General features: G+C 41.8%; 1 protein-coding gene across 1 annotated transcript in view; it reads right to left on the bottom strand.

The window, feature by feature from the left end:
• Positions 1 to 696: 696 nt before the first annotated feature.
• The window catches only part of cpt1a2b (carnitine palmitoyltransferase 1A2b), a 49,558-nt gene continuing 30,276 nt past the window's right edge, over positions 697 to 19,978 (bottom strand). Inside the window, exons 14-19 of the mRNA XM_083780993.1 lie at positions 13,923 to 14,087; positions 12,076 to 12,204; positions 7,897 to 8,052; positions 5,621 to 5,734; positions 5,057 to 5,149; positions 697 to 4,137 (exon numbers count right to left, since the gene is read on the bottom strand). Coding sequence (XP_083637119.1) covers positions 4,015 to 4,137; positions 5,057 to 5,149; positions 5,621 to 5,734; positions 7,897 to 8,052; positions 12,076 to 12,204; positions 13,923 to 14,087 — 780 coding nt within the window. The 3' untranslated portion in view covers positions 697 to 4,014. The remainder of the gene's footprint in view (positions 4,138 to 5,056; positions 5,150 to 5,620; positions 5,735 to 7,896; positions 8,053 to 12,075; positions 12,205 to 13,922; positions 14,088 to 19,978) is intronic.

Raw genomic sequence — 19,978 nt, forward strand, 5'->3', positions numbered from 1 at the left:
CTTCTCGACTCGATCTTATCCCCGGACGGACATCCCACCATTTCCACCAATAAGCATTAAGCAGGGGCAGGCTGCCCAACATTGGACTGTGAGAAATTTGAGGTGGGGGACTCTCTGGGAGAGAGGGGCGGGGGTAGAGTGCCTGGATGGTAACCGTAAGGTTGCCAGTTCGAACCCGGGCTCCCCCAGAGTTACTGTCGAAGTGTCCTTGAGCAAGACACTGAACCCCTAATTGCTCCCGATGTGCTAGTTGGTGCCTTGCATGGTTTCCGCTGCCATCGGTGTATGAATGGGTGAATGTAATGCACAATCTATGTAAAGCGCCTTGGATAAAGGCGCTATATAAATGCACCATTTACCATTTACAGGGCTTTTTTGCAGTAAACTGCCTCATGTAGACATGCAAAATGCTAAACTGCATGGTTCATACTTCCCAAGAGCTGCACACTGTCTTAATTCCACTTGTACACTCTTAGTTTGCCTTTAGTGTTTTGCAAACAAAGTCCATAAAGGGCATACATGATAAATATGAAATATACAAATGATGGCCAAAAATAGACTGCTGTTTTTAGCTTCAGCTCTATTATGTTCCAGGTCAGAACAGGCTCCCTTCTCTAATCTCTAGTTTAGGCGACCTGCCGACCTCCACATGTAACTGCTCATACCTTTAATGATCAAATATAATAACATCCCAAGAACAGTATGATATAAGTATCTTTAATTTATGCAGTCCATTATCACCACCATTTCTAAAAGGCATATTCCAGAAAGTCCACAATTTACATTTAAATAAACATTCAAATCCAAACGATAGACAGCATAGTTACAAGAGATTTCTTGAGTGTAAAAAAGGATATTAGATGACTTCAACAGGCATTAACCTACAGTACCCATAGATTCATCAACAATGTTTAAGCATCACATGTAAAAGAAAATAGTACCAATTTAGGTTAAATAAGAAATACAAAAATATACATAAAAATTAACATCTTCATTTCAACCTTTAGCCCCAAAAAACAAAGCAACATTCTGAAGCTGCTACTAAATGTTAGTTGCAAAGGCTCTAATGCCAAAAGGATGAATTCATAAGACATTTTTTTTAATCTGTCTGTCATTAGGTTATTAGCTTTTGTCTTAAAGACACAGATGTACAACAATAGGAATGCTTAAGTATAGCGTCAGATGGTTTGTATGTATCGAAACCTCAAAACACAGAAATCGAGAGGGGAAATCTCCAAATCTTACCAACAGATCCACCAGTATAAGCTCAAATGGTGTACTGTGCATTTATTGTAGCTCAATTTGGATTAATTTAATTACCAATCGACAAGTGGTCTTTATCAGGGAATGTGAAAACATTTGCATTGTTTTTTAAAGAGCATTGTGTGGCTATTCAAGTCACATGCTTAGATGATGTGTGCATCAAGCTTAATCTATTCCCAGTTGCAGTAGACAGTACAGTGCAAGACATTTATTGTGCACAGCTTGTGATTATCTGATGCACAAATTATGTGACATGATGAATGCTCTTTATTAAAAAAAAATGCAAAAAAAAACCTGGTGAAGACAGCTTGTTGGCAATTAAAATAATCAAATGGAGCTACATTGAGTGTGCACTGTGTGCAGCATATTTTTCAAATTTTTTAGTACTGCTGCCAGTACTTACTGACATATTTGATGGCCTCACATCTGACATGCCGTTACAATGTGATTAAAATATGACATGCCGTTACAATGTGATTCAAATCTATTGGATTTAAATGAAAATTAAGGTTGTAAAACGAAACATCAAACCAGACAACGGATTAGGAAATAAGCAGTTATGTGTTGTGTTAAACCTGAGTTTATAGACAGTAGCCACTATGAGATTTGAGGTGTTTAAGATTCTAAACTCATATAATAATCTCTACAAATAGAAATACAACACACTTTGGTCACATGTGAACAGGGATGTAGTGGAGAGTAAAGGCCGACTTAATTTAATTAAGCATTAGCAAAAATAGCAATTTAGCAGCAGCTGTCAAAACGCTTTTGTTTGCGGCTACCCTAATGAATCAAAAGCGTATTAACTGAACGCGCCATGAAAAACGAGGCAACTAACTTAAAACTGTATGCAACATTCCACCTTGATTTCTTGGCAAAGGAGTGGGATACTATAACAACATTAAGCAGCATTTATTATAATGAATAATTCATTCACAGATGTAACATTTTAATCCTGCGTGTGGCCCTTCAACTTGATTAGGGTATTTTGCACCACTACATCGCTGCTCACAAGAACATCATCTGATGTCACCAACAGCAGCTAAAAGACTTCTTTTTACAACAAAGGAAAAATACACTTAAAACATAATAATAATTTGGTTCCATAAGGAATTGCATTGAAGGAAATCATATACTACAATGTACACCAGACTTTGTGGTGGAAAACAAGTGTCCGTCTCAGACCAACAGAGGCAGAGACTGGCGCTTTTTGAAAAAAATGCATTCACTCTTTTATACGTTAAAATTGTGACGTGATAAAGGTTTTCATCATTTTGAAGATTCCATCTCCCCACAACCATGAACCTCTGCCAATATAGCTAAAAGAAAAATGAAAATGTCATATTCAAATCTAAACAAATTTATCCACTGTGAAAAGCCACAAAAACTTCAACAAAGTTCAGCAGCTTAATTGACCATAATTATCCTTGAGGTGTTCTGGTTTATGATGACTTCTAGAAACAATGCATCATCTTCTTAGGTTAAATAAAACACATAAACATACTGTACCAGAAGAATCAAGTGCACCCTCAAAATGATCTTAAACATCTGAACTAGGCCATCTATATAACATCTGAATTAGGCCAATTATGTTTCCTGATAAAAAAAATATAAAAAAGTAAAATACTAAAAATAGATATTTGAACTTCTCCTTCTGTTCTTCCATCTATCCTTCCGTTGGGTGTCATAAATAAATCTCTCCAGTTCAGTCACCAAAACGTCTTGGAAACTGCTTGAACTAGGATTGAGTTGTTTTGCAACAAAAGAAAAATGGCACAATAATCTCAAAATGTGAAACGTACAAATTTAAGCTAGGACCCTGATTGGTTTCCCTGACCCTGAAACGAATCATTGGTAATACTTTAGAATCATAAATATTTATAATAAATATTTAATCATCTACAAACTAAATGATTGAATTAAAAAGGCAACTGCCAACATTTCTTCGACCTTGTTGGTCGAACCATGTTAGCAGTTGCCTTTTTAATTAAATAAAGGCTTTCCTCGTTTTTCACTTTGAGTGCCCGGATCCTCTCTTTTTATCTATGCCTTTTGAATAGTTGATACAGATACAGATACAGACCGGTAGTGCCCAGATACTCTCTTTTTATCTATGTCTTGATCCCATTTTTGTGAGCACCTTTTGATCATTATCACGTTTTGCTATTTCCGTTGAGCACCTGGTTAGTTCCTCTTTTTCTCTATTCAAAAGGCATATTTATTATTACTGAATCCTCATCAAAAGGGGAAAACCACAAACTCACCAAGGTGGAATTCACCATTCACCTAATTTCCTGGCAACAAACAACAAAACAGCTCTCAAGTCTTTCTCTTTTCACCATCATTAAGATTCATCTCCCCCTCTCTTCCCATGGACACATACACAGACACAGACACACACACACACACACACAGGTAGTGGACTGAATACGTTTTGAATGGCGTGGGGGGATAATAAAGGAGAACTTCTAAGACCTTGACACAATTAAGACGTCCGTTGGGTAAAAAGGATCTGAAACTCAACATTCGGAAGCAGCTCTGAATATTCGGAACGCTCTGTAGACGTATATACTTCTGGGATTGTGGTTGAGAGGCTTCCCAGTTTGTTCTAAAAAAATACCAAAATGATTATTGTTCTAGAGGAAAACCCTGCGGCAGTGTCTGTGTGTGGTGTTGAGAGAAGTTGTTTGCACATGCCAATTCAGTGTTTTCATGGTTTTGTCTCAGGAGGTATGAAGGTCCCATCCGTGTTCAGAGGATCTTCTTAGACTGACCTGGGCCTCTGGAGGACGAGGTGGTTTTGGGAGCAGAGCTAAGGAGTGCCAGGATGTCCTGGAGAGCACGACTGACCTGGGCCCCAAACCTGTGCGAGTCCTGAGGGAAAGGGAGTATTTGTGTCAACTCAATTATTAGTTCCAATTTGTGTTTCTATGAAAGGAATCGTATAGAATGTATTTTGTGCATGCTTCTTTGTCGAATGCGTCTTTTTTCAGTGGCTGTCACCGTTTCTGTTGCGTTGCGATAAGGGAGAGATGGAGGAGGTGATGGGGGTGAGGGAGTGAAAATGGCGAGGAAAGAAGAGGAGGGGTGAGGGAGAAAAGGTGGTGGGGAGGAAGGAGAGGGCTGTGCGATGGGTGAAAGACAGGGAGAAAGAGAAAAAGCGTGGACAAAAGGTGGGACAATAAAGTAGGCGATAGAAAAAGGGTATGAAAGTAAGAGAAAAAGTATAGTAGCATAATTCCAAACGCAAGAACGGCAAAATGTTAAGAAGAGAAGCGAAATCAAGGAAAAATTAACACATTGTTGGCCCAGTCAACTTCAAAATGGATTGGGCAGAAAACTGGACAACTGAATTTCAAAACTACTCGACAGCAGGCACTGCACTCCCTTGAGTCCTTGAGTCCCTGAGTCCTTGCCTGCTGAACGTGTCAAGTTTGAAACTCCGGCCAAAGTGTAGATTTTTGACTGACAGTGACTACGTTACCGTTGTCGTGTGGACAGAGAGACTTTTGTAAGCGTCGCCATGTAGACTAGATGCAGAGATTTTCAAAAACAAATACGACAATAGTATCCACCGTCCTACATAGAGACTGGACATAGATTTTATCCAGGGTCATCAGATTGGTAAGACTTGCAGGCTATTCTTTCGATATTCATGATCAAACTGCTATTTAGAGATGAATAACTGGAGGTGCGGCTGTGCTTTCCTACTACATTAAGTTATGATAGGCTATGGTGATCAATTCGCCAAATTGGTGTCACACTGGCAGAAACTGAGTGATTTGTTACTTACTGTATGGGTACAGGAGTGTTTTGACGACACATGGAAGTTGATCATGTCCTCTCCCACAATAATGTAGGACACGCCATAACCATCGTCAGCCACCTGATGGGAACACAAGGGAAAGGAGAATATAGTGGAATGCAGAATACAATACAAACTGATCAGTACATGAAACAACACTCGTATATTGAAAATGCAATGTAATGTTCGAATGCAAATCAAAGGAAAGCAATGTTATGTCTTGAATTTCAATTACATTCAATATGTACAAAACAATCAGTGCAGCGTGATTCAAATCATACTGAGTTACTTTTGAGCAATACTAAAGCCCAAACCACACCAAAGGGTCGAGACGAGACGAGAGGGTTTTAGCGTTCGTCCAAACGGTGTGATATTATAAGACCTGACCCAAGTCCACCCAAGTGATTCAACTGGTTTAATTCAATGGCCCAAACCACACCTTAGTTAGCATCTATGTTATTACAAATTGACATTGTATCAATAATTACTGTAATATCCATGTGTTTCAGCACCAGTGACTGCCAAATTTGTAACAACGAAACGTAAGCTTACAGGTCCAAATCCGCCGCCCAGAGAAATGAACTCTGGGTGGTTCTTCAGGTCAAAGAGTTCCATTTGCTGAACGGGAGTCTGACTGGTGGAGAGACGCCATGGTTCTGACAGGACCTGGAGAGACAGAGAAAGAGGGAGAGAGAGGGGGGGGGGGGGTATAGAGATCTCCATAATAGAGTATGCAGTATGGGCATAAAAGGACTGAGAGATGATTAACTGTTGGAATTGGTCCATTTATAAATGCTGTATTAAAATATCGAAACCAGCACTAAACCCTGGAAATAACTATACTAATAAATCAAGGGAAACACAAAAGACGTCCTCCAAATGTACTGTATAATAAGCTAGAACTGGAAAGCTTAATTCCTCCAGAGGCCCTCGGCAGACAGTCAATGATGTTAACTAAACAATGGTTGTCAACACCAACTAAACACACTAAACCCGTGTGAAGCTCATATCATCATACGTCATCTCATTCCGGCCAATCACAATTTGCATCCTCACCTTCGTCTTCAATGTTTGTATTTACGCAATTTTAGTGTTTGAACAAACACAGGGGTGACGTGACATTGTTATTGGCTAGCAAAATTTGTGGGAGGGGCCTATATTAGCGATTGCGGCAACCACACTTTTCAAATTTTCGAGAATTGCATCTTTCTGGTTTAACTGTTGCAGCCCAACACAAGCTTATTCTGCATCCCTACACTGTTGGACAATCCCAATGGGTATGATTCTATCAGTTACTTCACAGAGGCGGTTCATCATGGACTAAACAACCCTGAGTAGATTACTTTGTATATAGACGGAAATCGGTCCTGGGGACGGAAAACTTTAACCCCTGTAATCGTTATATTAACGAATATTAATAACAAGGGGCACGGTTGTGCAGTATGCGGCCTGCTCACTCCTCATGCATTGGAAGGAAGCATGAGCTCAGTTTGGGGCTCTCCCCGGGTTGGCAGAGGGAGAGTAGTGCCCAGGATTGCAGTTTAGGCAATTTGCACCAGATGAAAAATGGGTTACAAATTCAAGGGATACAAATTTTCATAAAAAAAAAAGAATAATCGCGGTTATGAACTCGATACCGCGGTATGCCTTATGCCAGGGGTTCTCAACATTTTTGACTACTAAACAATGCGTTTCCTGCACTATCCGTGGACCTCAGACATAGACCTACTGCACATAAACATTTGAAGTCTGAGGCTTTTTTTTTAATGCCTTTTCTGGCTTTCGCCTTTATTTAATATTTTTTATAGAGGGACAGACAGTAGGCTGACAGGAAATGGGGAGAGAGATGGGGGGGCATCGGGATCGGGAGTCGAAACCCGTGGCACACTGCCAGACTTGGGCTACCGGCCAAGGTGCCTGGACCGCTGAGCCATGGCCCAGGCCAGTCTGAGGCTTTTTTGTATGAAGATGATGTTATTGTCCCAAAAGTGACCCAAATGTTTACCTTTTCCAAAGTAAACATACATTTTGTCATGCCAATAAAGCTCTTTTGAAAACGGTGTATCCTGGCAGAACACCACATGCTAATGGCAGAGACGAGTATGTCGTTTACTGGGATTAGATGCTGAGAAATGACTGCTGACTGCTGATTTATAGACATGGATGCATAGATTGTGCTCTTGTGGGTTGAGTTTGACCCATATCTATCACACACCGTACATGTTGCCAAACTTGTTATTCACCATTCACCGCCTTGGTAATCTGTCGCCCTAGGCCATTGCCTACAGTATGTGGCCTATATCGAAGCAACATGTTACAGTAGGCCTATGTTATTTCACTAAAAGCTCAAAATGCTAGGTATGCGACTGCTTACTTGTAGCATATCCTTGCTATCTTAACACTAGTCTCCCATAGTGCGGCGCTATGAGCTTGTAGATCTGCTTTTTTTTTATCGTGAAAATGTGGCGCAAATCTTTCAATAGATATTCTTTCAGAGCGAACAAATTTAACTAAAATCTTTGCTTCTGGGAGGGTCCCTGGAACAACATATTTTCAGATGGGGGTCCGTGGCCAATTACAGTTAATTCTGGGGCTCCTTGACATGAAATAGTTTGAGAACCACTGAAACATATAAGAAACATGGGTTTTTCAGAAGACCGTCATGATTTAGAAGACATTTTGTAGAATCTGGCCTCAGGTCTAAACGGGTTAAACCATTTTAGAAAGGTTCACGCCACTTACCCCGACCGACGCATTTCGTCTCTCTGGACTTGATCGGGTGCCAAACGCTAAAAGTAGAAAGACCACCGATGGCCACGCTGTCTTACCTCTTTGAGGAAGGGCGAGTCCACCCCCAGATATTTGGACACCACGTACAGACAGAACAGGTGTCTGTCAATCCCGTCTCCCGTCATGGCCAATCGGTAGAGGTTCTGGTGTTTCTCCGCCGCTTGTCGGAACAGCTGCCCGCAACGCTCCGCTCCCTGTTGAACCGAAAAAAAAACTGTAGTCGGTGCATCACAGAGAGCCTCGTGTGTATTCATGCAAACAAAAACCCTGCAGTTCTAGAATCTAGGAGTAGATTTGCGTTTTTTAATGGCAATATCAGTGTGTGCGCGCACACACACACACACGCGCGCATGTAAGTATGAGCATCTGATAATATGATTTTGAAAATATTTGATATAAATGTATTTAGATTATTCATATGAGATCAAAGAAGATAAGAACTGAATAATGCTCTGTGTAGCCAGAGCACCAGCGGTGGAAGAAGTAAAAGTATCAATGCTGCAATGTCCCGATTTCAAAATATACTTGAATAAATGTACACAAGTATTCGTATCAAAATGTACTTCTTTATATATATATATATATATATATGGGTCAGTGACGTGACACCCCAAAAAAAGTGTTTTTTAAAAACCTTTAAATAACAGGAATAAAAATGATTTACTTTTGTTCTACTCACTCTCATCTTTATGGAAACATTTTGTTTTTAGATATTTTATTGGAATCAGAATTTATTCAGCATTTTGTTGTACCTAAAATCGTCATATGGTGTGACATGACAATAATGTTTATAAAATGAAAATGGAGTACACCTTTCTTAAGTTGCTCACTTTATCAAAGTCCTTTATCATAACTAACCTGTGATCCACTATAGTTTTGTGAAAATGTATTAAATCTGTATATTATTTCCGTAATCAACACTCAATGTGAGGCCCATGTTATCAGTCTTTCAATATATTTTGTATTTATTGTGACAAAACTTTCTCTAAAATTACACAAATATTTGTGACTCTTCCTTAGACTATTTGCTATGTAATCCATGAACATTAATGGTTTCATCATTAATAAAGGTATGATTTTTATTTGGAACGTCACACCAAATGATTTAGTGTCACACCGTATGATCATATCTTTATTTTTCAAAGCAAACTGTGTTTTAACCTACTTATTAGTGAGTACTGAACTTTACAGATTGATTTAACAATTACTCAGGAAAAACAGCAACAGGAAAATTGCTTTAACATTGAATAACATGGCAATGACTGAATAAAACGAAATTAAACAATTTATTGTGGATAGTTGCAGATTTTAGGTGAAAATGTTTAAATGGACAAAAGAAGCATGGGACTTTGTTATTTATTGTTATATCTGTAGGAAAATACAGTTTGTATCATATGATGTGACAAAAGTCATGGCGTGACAGGAAAACAGTCACACCATTATGATAAAGTGTCACACCATATTACGTTTTCTGCACTTAACATAACATTGAGGCTACTAGCTACACATTAGCATGCTAACAACATGCTAGCTATAACAAAGGGGGTCATGCCTATGTTCCCTCAGCCCTATGTTCCCTCAGCCCTATGTTCTCCCATTCCAAAACAGACCCTATGTTCCCTCAGCCCTATGTTCCCTCAGCCCTATGTTCCCCCATTCCAAAACAGACCCTATGTTCCCTCAATCCGATAAGTGCAAGTGTAATAAATGTACTAAGTATAATAGTGTAATAGTGTAATAAGTATAATAGTGTATAGTGTAATACAGACAGCATTTTTTTCCCAATGAAATTGGCTGACAGCTTGTCTTGTCTCGTCATAATAATAGGTTCATAATAATTACTCAAATTAATTAACTTATAATTATATCGGTCGGCCTCATGGTGGCGCTATAACAGCCCACTTTACGTTTTGGCTTATAACTCTTGAACCATATCGTGTGTACGGTTGCAAGTTGGTCATCTCCGTCAACTTTTTGCAAGATTCTATAACCTGGACGTGGCAGAGCTTGCTATGACTCACGTAGTCCTGGGTGTCGCCTCTAGACGAGGCAGGTCACGTACATAGACTTTTAGGTTCGGGTAACATATGTGAGTTGACCCTGGTATACCTATAGGGCATACCCCGGAGCATTTAGGTGGACCAGGACTGTCAGCTCAGTTAGCCTTTGGAGCATATAAGGGCAAGAGGGCACGTACTGTGTCATGGCGCAAAAGGCCCATTCATAGTCGAATGAAACTGTGTGCCTGTGGCACCCAGGGGTCCCTGGAAGGGCCTCTGCTGTGTTTATATGCTGGTAGAATCTAAAGCAGCAGCATCAAATATTTGCAAGAAAAACTAAATAGGTCAAAATGGGCAGATTGTTTTACAGCCCAAAACACGCCTTCATTGAGTTGAGTGACAGCTGACATGACAGGCCTCTGTTACGGCACTCCTTATACTAGGACCCCAGAGAACCAATGGGGTAGAACACTCCTTATATTAGGACCCCAGAGAACCAATGGGGTAGAAGACTCCTTATATTAGGACCCCAGAGAACCAATGGGGTAGAACACTCCTTATATTAGGACCCCAGAGAACCAATGGGGTAGAACAAACGTTCCGTCCTCACTGCATGTTACACTTTGCTAGTGCAATTCATTCACAGTATAAAATGTAAACCTTCATAAAACTAAATTATTAAATAATTAAACAGACTCTTAGGTTAGGTTTAGGTGTGCTTCCCCGTGGGAGGTTAGGGTGAGGGTTTGAGATGGTTAACATCGGTAGACTGTAGACAACTTGACTGCGTGTACTGTTAGTGCGTTTGATTTGTGAGTTCTCTTGGCACAGTACCATGGGTGTGTACGCACAACAAAACCATGATGCTTCTATGCAATGATTGGTATGAAAAACATCATTGAAGCTGAGAAGTGTCGGCTATGTGGTTGACACGCACTGTGAGAAGATGAGTTCAGATATGTACCAGTGCCACTGTCTGCTATTTTGTTTAAAGCTGCATTACACCTCAAGCAGACTGAAATTATGAACCCTTTTGGGTGTTATTTTGTCCATAAAGTGATGCTATTCTTGTGTGATCCTCAACACAGGATTTGATATATCCAGACTAAAAGTATTAATATTGCCGCCACCACCAATAACCATGATAATACAGCAGCTATCTGCACCCGGGGAAATCACTTTGCCAGCTTGTGAATGTGATGGACATTTCCATTAATATTGAATTTTTGCCACGGACATGCAAAACAAGTGATCAATGATATTACCAGAACACAAATGTATAGCCTATAGTACTAATTGACTCTTGACGTGTCATAGTGTCTACTCTATTCCACTGCGCTACACATTTTAAAATAAGTAATTTATCAAAACTTATTTTTGGGGAAAAGCCGATCTACAAGCTCACAACACATTACGGCATGTTGTGACCTTGTAGATCAGCAATTGTCCTTTCTTCTTAGCCTATAATGACATGCCCAAAATTGGGATTTCAGGGTTAAAGTAGCTATATAGTTACCCAACTTACCCAGAAAGACTGGGAAGTTATCCACTGTATACTGGTGGCCGTCCTGAGACAGGCATTATATGTGGCATAATACATGGTCCAAGTATATTCCATGTTTGGGATTTCAATAAATGGGTCTTATACAGTAAGTAGGCTACAGTTGCAGTCCGAGAAAGGGACACTTAGCTGCAAAGGTGAATGGGTGCGCAGTATACTTAATATTAGGTTATTGCAGATGGCCTTTCAGAGGACAGTGTTACTTGGGGACATGAGGAGACAGGAAGTTCTACAGGCTAAACTAGTTTTGTTTGTCAACGTAGCTTAAATAGTTGGTGTCCCATTTCACACAAATCTTTTGTATGTGTTCACAAGCCCTTTTCACAAACATGTTGGCCTTTCACACTTCACACAACAAGAATGTCTCTGTGTAAGACATGTTCTCACATGACTCGTAAATATATTTTTATTAGGTCGAGTGGGGAGGGGGTCTGGGTAGTAGAAACACACATTTTAGCTACTCCCACTTCACACAGTTCAATATAGGCTATATGCGTCTTGCATCTCATTATGATAGTATGACTGTGTGTTGCACGTCGCAGAACATGCGTGCGCGCATGCACGCACGCACGCACGCACGCACGCATATGACGTGTTGTGAGCTTGTAGATGCGATATTCAAAAAATAATTGAAACAAGTAGTTAGGGTCATTTACCTCTCCAGCATCCACGGCCTTGACGAAGGCACAACTCTCGTTGGAACAAGAGCGGACGGTCTCTGTGCGACCTTCTCTAAACAGACGGGTCATGGAGGCCTCGTAGGTCAGACAGAAACCACCACGATCCTGGAGGAGAGGAGGGGAGCGGAGGGAGAGGAGTAGAGGAGGAGGAGGAGAACAGAGGAAGAGGGGGAGAAGGGGAGAGAGGAGGGAGAGGGCAAGAAGGAAATGAGAGACAGAAAGACACGAGGAGATGCAAAGAAGAAGAAGTACAAATAGGAGAAGATAGGAGAAGTTAGAGAAGATGGAGGAGTGAATGGGGGAGGGAAAGTAAAACACATGTTTAATAGGCGTTTTTTATGTGTCCAAACAAAAGGGATGTGGATATTTGTACTACATACTGTGACAAGGTACTGTGACAAGGTTTTGCATGGAATTAATTTTGTACATGTAGAAATATGCAATAAATGGTTTACATGTAACGCATTACAAAAACTGTAAAGCTGCAGGTGGATCTGTGTGTGTGTGTGTGTGTCCTGAGCATGACATTAAACTGCTCCGTTGTAACTACCACCGTTAATGTAGTGGGTGCAGATTTAAGATGCATGTGCAACCTCTGTGGACTGTGTGCTCCAACACGGTCGCATGCTCGTCTTCCCCGTCGCAGTTCCGTGGACCTCTAATATTAACCCCCAATTGACTGCCGAGTGTGACCGTGGACCAGGCCTCTTCATGGAACCCATCAGAAGTGTGACCATGGGCCCAGGCCGTAGCGTAACGGTCTGGGCACCGGACTGGTAATCCAGTCGCAGTGTGCCGCGGGTTCGACTCCCGGACCCGACACGGCCTTTACTGCATGTCATCCCCCATCTCTCTCCCGTTTCCTGTCAGCCTACTGTCTGTCCCTTCAAAAATCAATAAAAGGCGTAAGCCGCAAAAAAAAAAAAATCTAAGAAGTGTGACCATGGACCAGGCCTCACAGAGCAGGACCTGGACCAGATGTGGACCAGGCCCCTCCACGGAGCCCCCACCCTGTCTATCTCTTCTATTCTTTCTTCCTATTCCCCCTCTACCCCCCCCCCCTCCCCCGACACGGTCGAGGCAGATGGCCGCCCAACCTAGAGTCGGGTTCTGCCTGACGTTTCTTCCTAAAGGGGAGTTTTTCGTTACCATTGTCGCAATATTGCTTGCTCTGGGTGGAATGTTTGTTGGTTGTAAAGTGTCTTGAGACAACTTGTTGTGAGTTGACACTATAATAAATTTGAATTGAATTGAATTGCATACTACAAGGCACTGCTCACCGATGGGAGTATACCGACAGCCGGTGCTGCTTGGTGGACCTTCCCATGAGCAGCTATCTGGAAGAGAGGTGTTGGACCTGGCCTTCTAGTGGTGTGTCCGTCCGCTGTCGAAACAACAGTGGGTGGATTTTGGGCCCATGGGATCAGCCACGCTACGGAGAACGATATGACACCGGGTGGCAATGCAGGAGTGGACTGGGACATTGTTTCCTCTGGTGGTCCAGCCTGGGACATGCCCACGGACTGGTTGTTGGAGGGGGTTTTCGTACTTAGGATGCGATGCCTACACTGCTTGTGCCCATGGAATGCTGGGTGACATGACATGCTTGTTGTATCATGACTGAGGACATATTCCTTGATTTTGTGGATGCAACTTTGCTGCACCTGAACTATTTATGTCCTTGTATGCAATTTCTTCTGTGTGGACATAAATACATTGTTAATGTGTGTGTGTGTGTGTGTGTGTGTGTGTGTGTGTGTGTGTGTGTGTGTGTGTGTGTGTGTGTGTGTGTGTGTGTGTGTGTGTGTGTGTGTGTGTCTCACTCTGTAGTAGGCCAGCTGCAGACTGAGTTGTATAAAGGCATCGGGACTGATGCGTAGCTTCTTGATGCGCCCCTTGCCAAACTCCCTGAACGGGAAAACATGACAGTCCACGTCATCTGCCAACGCCTGGGCAACAGCCAGAGAACTGGCTACCTGGGCCTGGACCTGAGATATGAGAGAGAGAGAGAGAGAGAGAGAGAGAGAGAGAGAGAGAGAGAAGAAAGAGGGAAAGAAAGTTTCTACCGGTGTTTTGGAGAAATAGCACAGAGACTGTAGTGATCTCATCTTGTAAATGACAACTCTTCAGACAAGACATTTTCTTTTAATGTAGCGTGGAATAACAGGATTAACATCTGCTCATCTTGAAGGCTATCATATTGAATGGCATCTTTGCTCCACAAATGTTGTTCGTTCGTGAGACTTATGAACACATGCTTGAACGATGCTGGACTTCCGCCAATAAATACTCAAGACGGCACCAAAACCCTTTCAGACTTATCACACCATAACCATAACCAGATGCATTGCAATGTTGCAGCAATGGAAAGAATGGCAGCAATGGAACAGGACGGCGTGGGAGACAACCAAATTACAAGAATTACAAAGGGCAGAGGTGTCTAATGAAAGAGCACACAGAGAGAGCCACGGCAGTTTCCTCTCTGTTGTACGATGATTTATGACGAGTTACCACTAAGCCATGATGAAGACCAGCCATGTGGTCAAAATATGTTTTAGCTATGTAGCCACCCACCGTGGAAATGTATGAATGCAGGTTACAAATAATTGTACTTTACTTGTATCCATGGCCCAGCTACAGTATATGCAGGCATTTCAAGTGGAGAGTTAAATCATCTACAAGCTCACAATGCGTCGCATTGTAGATCTGCCATTTTCAAAAAGATGTTGTATACATTTGAAAAACTTGAAATGGGACATTCTGCACAATGAGTACTTTTACTTTGGTACTTAAAGTATATTTTATGACAATCCTTTTGTACTTTTACATTTTGAATTCCGGACATTTACTTGTATTTCTACACTGCAGTGTTGATATGTTTACTTAAGTACAAAATGCAAGTCTTTTTTCCATTACTGCTCCTTTTCGCATAAAGGGCGACCTCCAAAAGTGGTCTTTGGTATTTGGTACCACTCCACAAAAACTGTATATATACCACTTTCAAAAGTGGTATATATGCCACTTAACCCATTTTGGGCGGGAACCCCTTTTGGTGTTAGCATTATGCTATGCTTTAGCTATTGAAAAATAGCAGATCTACAAGCTCATAGCGCGCCACCGAGTGGCACGCTACGAGCTTGTAGGTCTGCTATTTTTGAAAAATCGAAGAACGACTGACATAGAAACATAGCTTTTTCAGAAATGCAGGATGTAGAAGACATTTATAGAATCTGATCTCAGGTCAGAACTTTTCTAGCTCAAAGTATGTGGAAGGAAGTAGTTAAGAGTGAAGTAATCAGACTGCAAATGACCTCAAGTACACACAGGAAACTAATGTAGAAAGAAATGTAGGAAACCAATCTACGGAGTGTCTGGGAGCGACCGATACGGAGGGTGATGCGAGGGGAAATTCCCTGTTACTTTCACTTTCACCCTTGAAAAATCGGTGAGCAACAAGGAATTTCCCTCACATCCCCCTGCATGTCAGTCACATACACTGCTGACATTCAATACTAGGGATGTTAATAGTTAATCGATTATTAGGCGGTTTTCTGTGCATGTAATGCTGTCTGTGCACGCACGCGGCCAAGGAGCGCAAAAAAGTCTTGTAGATCGTCCGTTTTCAATTGGCTGAAATGTATAGTGGGCTTAAGTGGTTACTATACGTTTGTACAGCAGTTCACTGTCGCATGGCTCAACGGTTAAGACATTAATGTCTCGCCTTAGGGCCTGCTCTTGTTTACCCATGGAGGGTCTGTGCCTCGCACTCCCTGATTTACAGTAGCTCAAACATGCTGCTTGTCTGATTCATTGGCCACCCCAAGCCTCTACCCCAGTGGTTACCAAACTGGCGTCCGGGGACCCCCAGGGGTCCTTGAGGGAGTTCCAGGGGGTCCCCAGCTAAATGATACTTTGGAACCAAATGGACCCTTATGGGTCTGTAACTCTGATAGTGTACAAATGGAAGTAACGGGTCCATTTGAACACTCTCAGAGTTAAATTACCATTGATTTTACAATATAAATGGGGGTCCCAGAGATAGAAATGCCATTAAATGAGGGTCTATAGACTAATCTGCATGTCAAACTGGGGGTCCTTGAAAATAAACGGGTTGAGAATCACTGCTATACCGTAAACATATTTTCTTATGGGGGTCCCTGACATCTTTTCAAACGGGGGTCCGCGGGCTGTGTCAATTTGGGGGTCCTTGATAAGTTTGGGAACCACTGCTCTACCCGGCCCGCCAGGATTAATGAATACATTTGATTGATGTAAGTACTTATGCTTGTAGATCTGCTATTTTCAAAAGTTGTTTATACACTTGAAATGGGACATTCTGCACAATGAGTACTTTTACTTTTGGCACTTTAAGGACATTTTGATGCCAATACTTTTGTACTTACTCAAGTACATTTGGAATTCCGGGCTTTTACTTGTCACGGAGCACTTCTATATTACAGTATTGATACTTTTACTTAAGTAGGAATATAGAGTACTTTTGCCACCACTGGTACTACCTTGGGAATAGTGCTTCAAGTGATCGGATTGGGCAGAGCGGTTCAAGCTATCTCGGTACTAAACTCCTATGTGAAGGCAAATTGGGACTGCATCGAATGACAGCGCCGTCAAGGAAATGCTAACGGACGGACCGACAAAGGGCACGCAATGACAATACGACCCATAGTTGACCCGTAGGGACATGAAAACAATGACAATACGACCCGTAGTTGACCCGTAGGGACATGAAAACAACTACGGGAGTCAATGGCCTGCGTGTGCTTTGCTGTAGGTTCAAGAATTCAACCTTGTTCCTCAGCCAACCTGTGGCGCAATAAAGTAAGTATGTATGTGCTGAGAATGTCTTCTAAATACTGACAGTTTTCTGAAAACCCCCCCAAGGAGCCCCAAAATGTATTCTGCCGCCGACACCTATCTGAAAATGTCCAACTGTGAAAGAATATATATCCAATGATTTGCGCCACATTTTCACTAATTTTCAAAAAAGAATAGCAGATCTAATAACAGATCTAATAATATCTAATAACAGGCACCGAGTGCGCGCTATGAGCTTGTAGATCTGCTATTTTTCCAACAGCTAGTTTTAAAATAATGGTTAAAGTGCGTCCAGATGCGTCCTCAGGTCTAAATGGGTTAACCCTTGAGTGTACAAATGGAATCAAATAAGGACCCATTTAGGGAGGGTATAATTGCAATAATAATGGTTGTCAGAATATCCCCACGGGTGAAATTAACAGGGTTTTATGGTGTACTGCCAAAGACAGGAAATGGCAAGAGTACGTATATATGCTACAGCTATAGATGCTACTATATTATTGATAAATTGATTGATTGATTATTTTTATTTTCGTGTCCTGTACACAAAGTGCCCAACCCTCATGGGTTTATAAGACACCATTTTACACTTACATGTTTACAGTATATTCATATAAAACAGTAAATTAGAGTGTTCCGTCTTCACTCCCAAGCTTGACAAATAAAATAAGCCACAACAAAAGCTCCTTTAACGAAACAGATATCAATGTTTTCATAATCACTCTAACTCAAGGAAATCACCACAAATAGAAGACATCATACATAACAAAATGCTTCTCTTATGTCATCATATTTAGGGCAATAAAGCAAAAAGAGAACCTCACTTTCAATTTCACCAAGTTCACAAAACTAACGGTTATCTCTCTTTCTCTGGAGTGGCATTACATCTGCCAGTCTCCAGTGCTAATGGTAATGTTTCCAGACCGTATTTGTGCACAGACACCACAGAGAGATCGTTGTCTTTTGCAGAAATAGAAAGAGCCAGCAATTCCACTCAGACCCCTTTTCCACCGGTTGGTTCCCAATGGGAACCGGTTCAGTTCTTTTTGGTTCTTAGTCCATGAGCCAGTGCTCATGGAAAAAACTATACCTACAGTATATTAAATTGTTTATAGGATCAATATAAGTAAATTAATATATGATAACCCTTCCACAGTAGTAGCTTTTTAATATTTTCTATTTTTTGCATATTTTCCTAGGGGGGTCTCAGTGAGGAATAGACAGACCCAACATGCCACTCAGTGAGGCATAGAGACCCAGCATGACACTCAGTGAGGCATAGAGACCCAGCATGACACTCAGTGAGGCATAAGCTAAATTCCAATACCCAAAATCTCGGCCACTCGCTCACTCCCACTCGGTCACTCGGGGTCATTCCAGCGTGACCCGGAAATGGTTCACGTTCCAATTGTTAAAGTGCTCCATCGAGGAGGAGAGTGGAGTTGAGTGGAGGAGCCGAGTGGGCTCTCCGAGACCGCATAGAGCGAGTGTACATCAGGTGCAGGCTCGGTGGGGTATTTTGTCTCCTCGCAGCGGATTTCCGCATCACGTGTACATGTTTTTTTCCTTCTCCAGTGACATAAGTCCGCCTCCTCCACATGTGGCACAGAAAACACTGCTTGAATCCCGATACTATCTATGCACCCCCCCCCCCCCCCCCCATCCACTAGCTGCCGACCGGCCGAGTCGCTCTGACCCAACACACACATGCACGCACTAAAAAGCTTTGCTGTTTGTTCAAAATACACATTTTCGCTGAATGAATAGAGCTTCAGAATGATAAAGTAGCCTATCTAGCCTACATAGGCTATGTGAAAGTGAAAGGACCACAACAAGCCACTGGCTTTATTGCGTTGTGTGATATAAGCATAATAAAAGTAGGATATATAAATTAGGCCGGCTATATTGTGCGCACTTCAAAAGCTATAGTTAATTTATCTCTGTGCATGCCTGAATGCACAGACTGACAGACTGCTATGAATGACGGTGACAAAAAATTATTTCTTTATATGTGGACTGAACTGAATATGTAAGTCAGAGAGACTATACCTAATTCCTGTTATAGTGTCCGTTATTTGCAAAGACCGTCGGAGGAGGACTGACTGAGGAGGGGGGGTGATTTATACGTGTGCGCATCCTGGCGCTTATGCACTATTTCAGGAATAAATAGCCTTGCCTTGCACATGTTACCAATACATACACATTGGCCTCGGTTACATGCACAAAATGATGAATTGTCTATTTTGACTGTACGGCTCTGTTCGGAGTTCCAGTGATCCAGCTGTGTGACACTGTATTGTTCCACCACTTTTGCTTTGGCAATGTAAACGTATGTTTTCCCATGCCAATAAAGCCCTTTGAATTGAATTGAATTAATACACGTCATTAGTGATCGCGGAATGTGCCGTCGCTTTGAAATGACAGCGTAGTACATTCCGATTCTAGAGGAAAATTTGACCACTACTCTGTCCTCGCATCGAATCCTCTCCTCCTCCTCTCCTCCTCGCTGGGGGCGGAGCCGAGGAGCGAGTGGAGGACGCGAGGAGAGTGAGCGAGTGTGAAAGTTGCGGTAGTGGAATTTAGCTATAGAGACCCAGCATGACACTCAGGTTCAGGTTCAGGTTTATTTGTCATTTGTATAGATACAGAGTATACATACAATGAAATTTATTTTGCTCAGAGCACTCTCAGTCTTACATACACAGGACATAACAAACATCTATAGTGCAAGAAAAGACAAAAACAGGAAAAGAAAAGTGCAAGTGAAGTGAAGTGCAATACAGTTCAAGGTCAGCTGTTCAGCAGCCTGACTGCCTGGGGGTAAAAACTGTTACTGAGACGGGTGGTACGAGATTTGATGCTCTGGTAGCGTTTTTTGGAGGGGAGTAGTTTGAACAGGGTATTTGCGGGGTGGCTGGTGTCTTCCATGATGTTATGGGCTTTTTTCATACAGCGAGTGGTGTAGATGTTATGGAGACTGGGTAATTCTGTAGTGCCGATGATTTTAGCTGCTGTTTTAATGGTCCTCTGCAACCTCTTGCAATCC

This window comes from Protomyctophum parallelum (assembly GCF_964188405.1).
Source record: "Protomyctophum parallelum genome assembly, chromosome: 13".
NCBI classification, from domain to species: domain Eukaryota; kingdom Metazoa; phylum Chordata; class Actinopteri; order Myctophiformes; family Myctophidae; genus Protomyctophum; species Protomyctophum parallelum.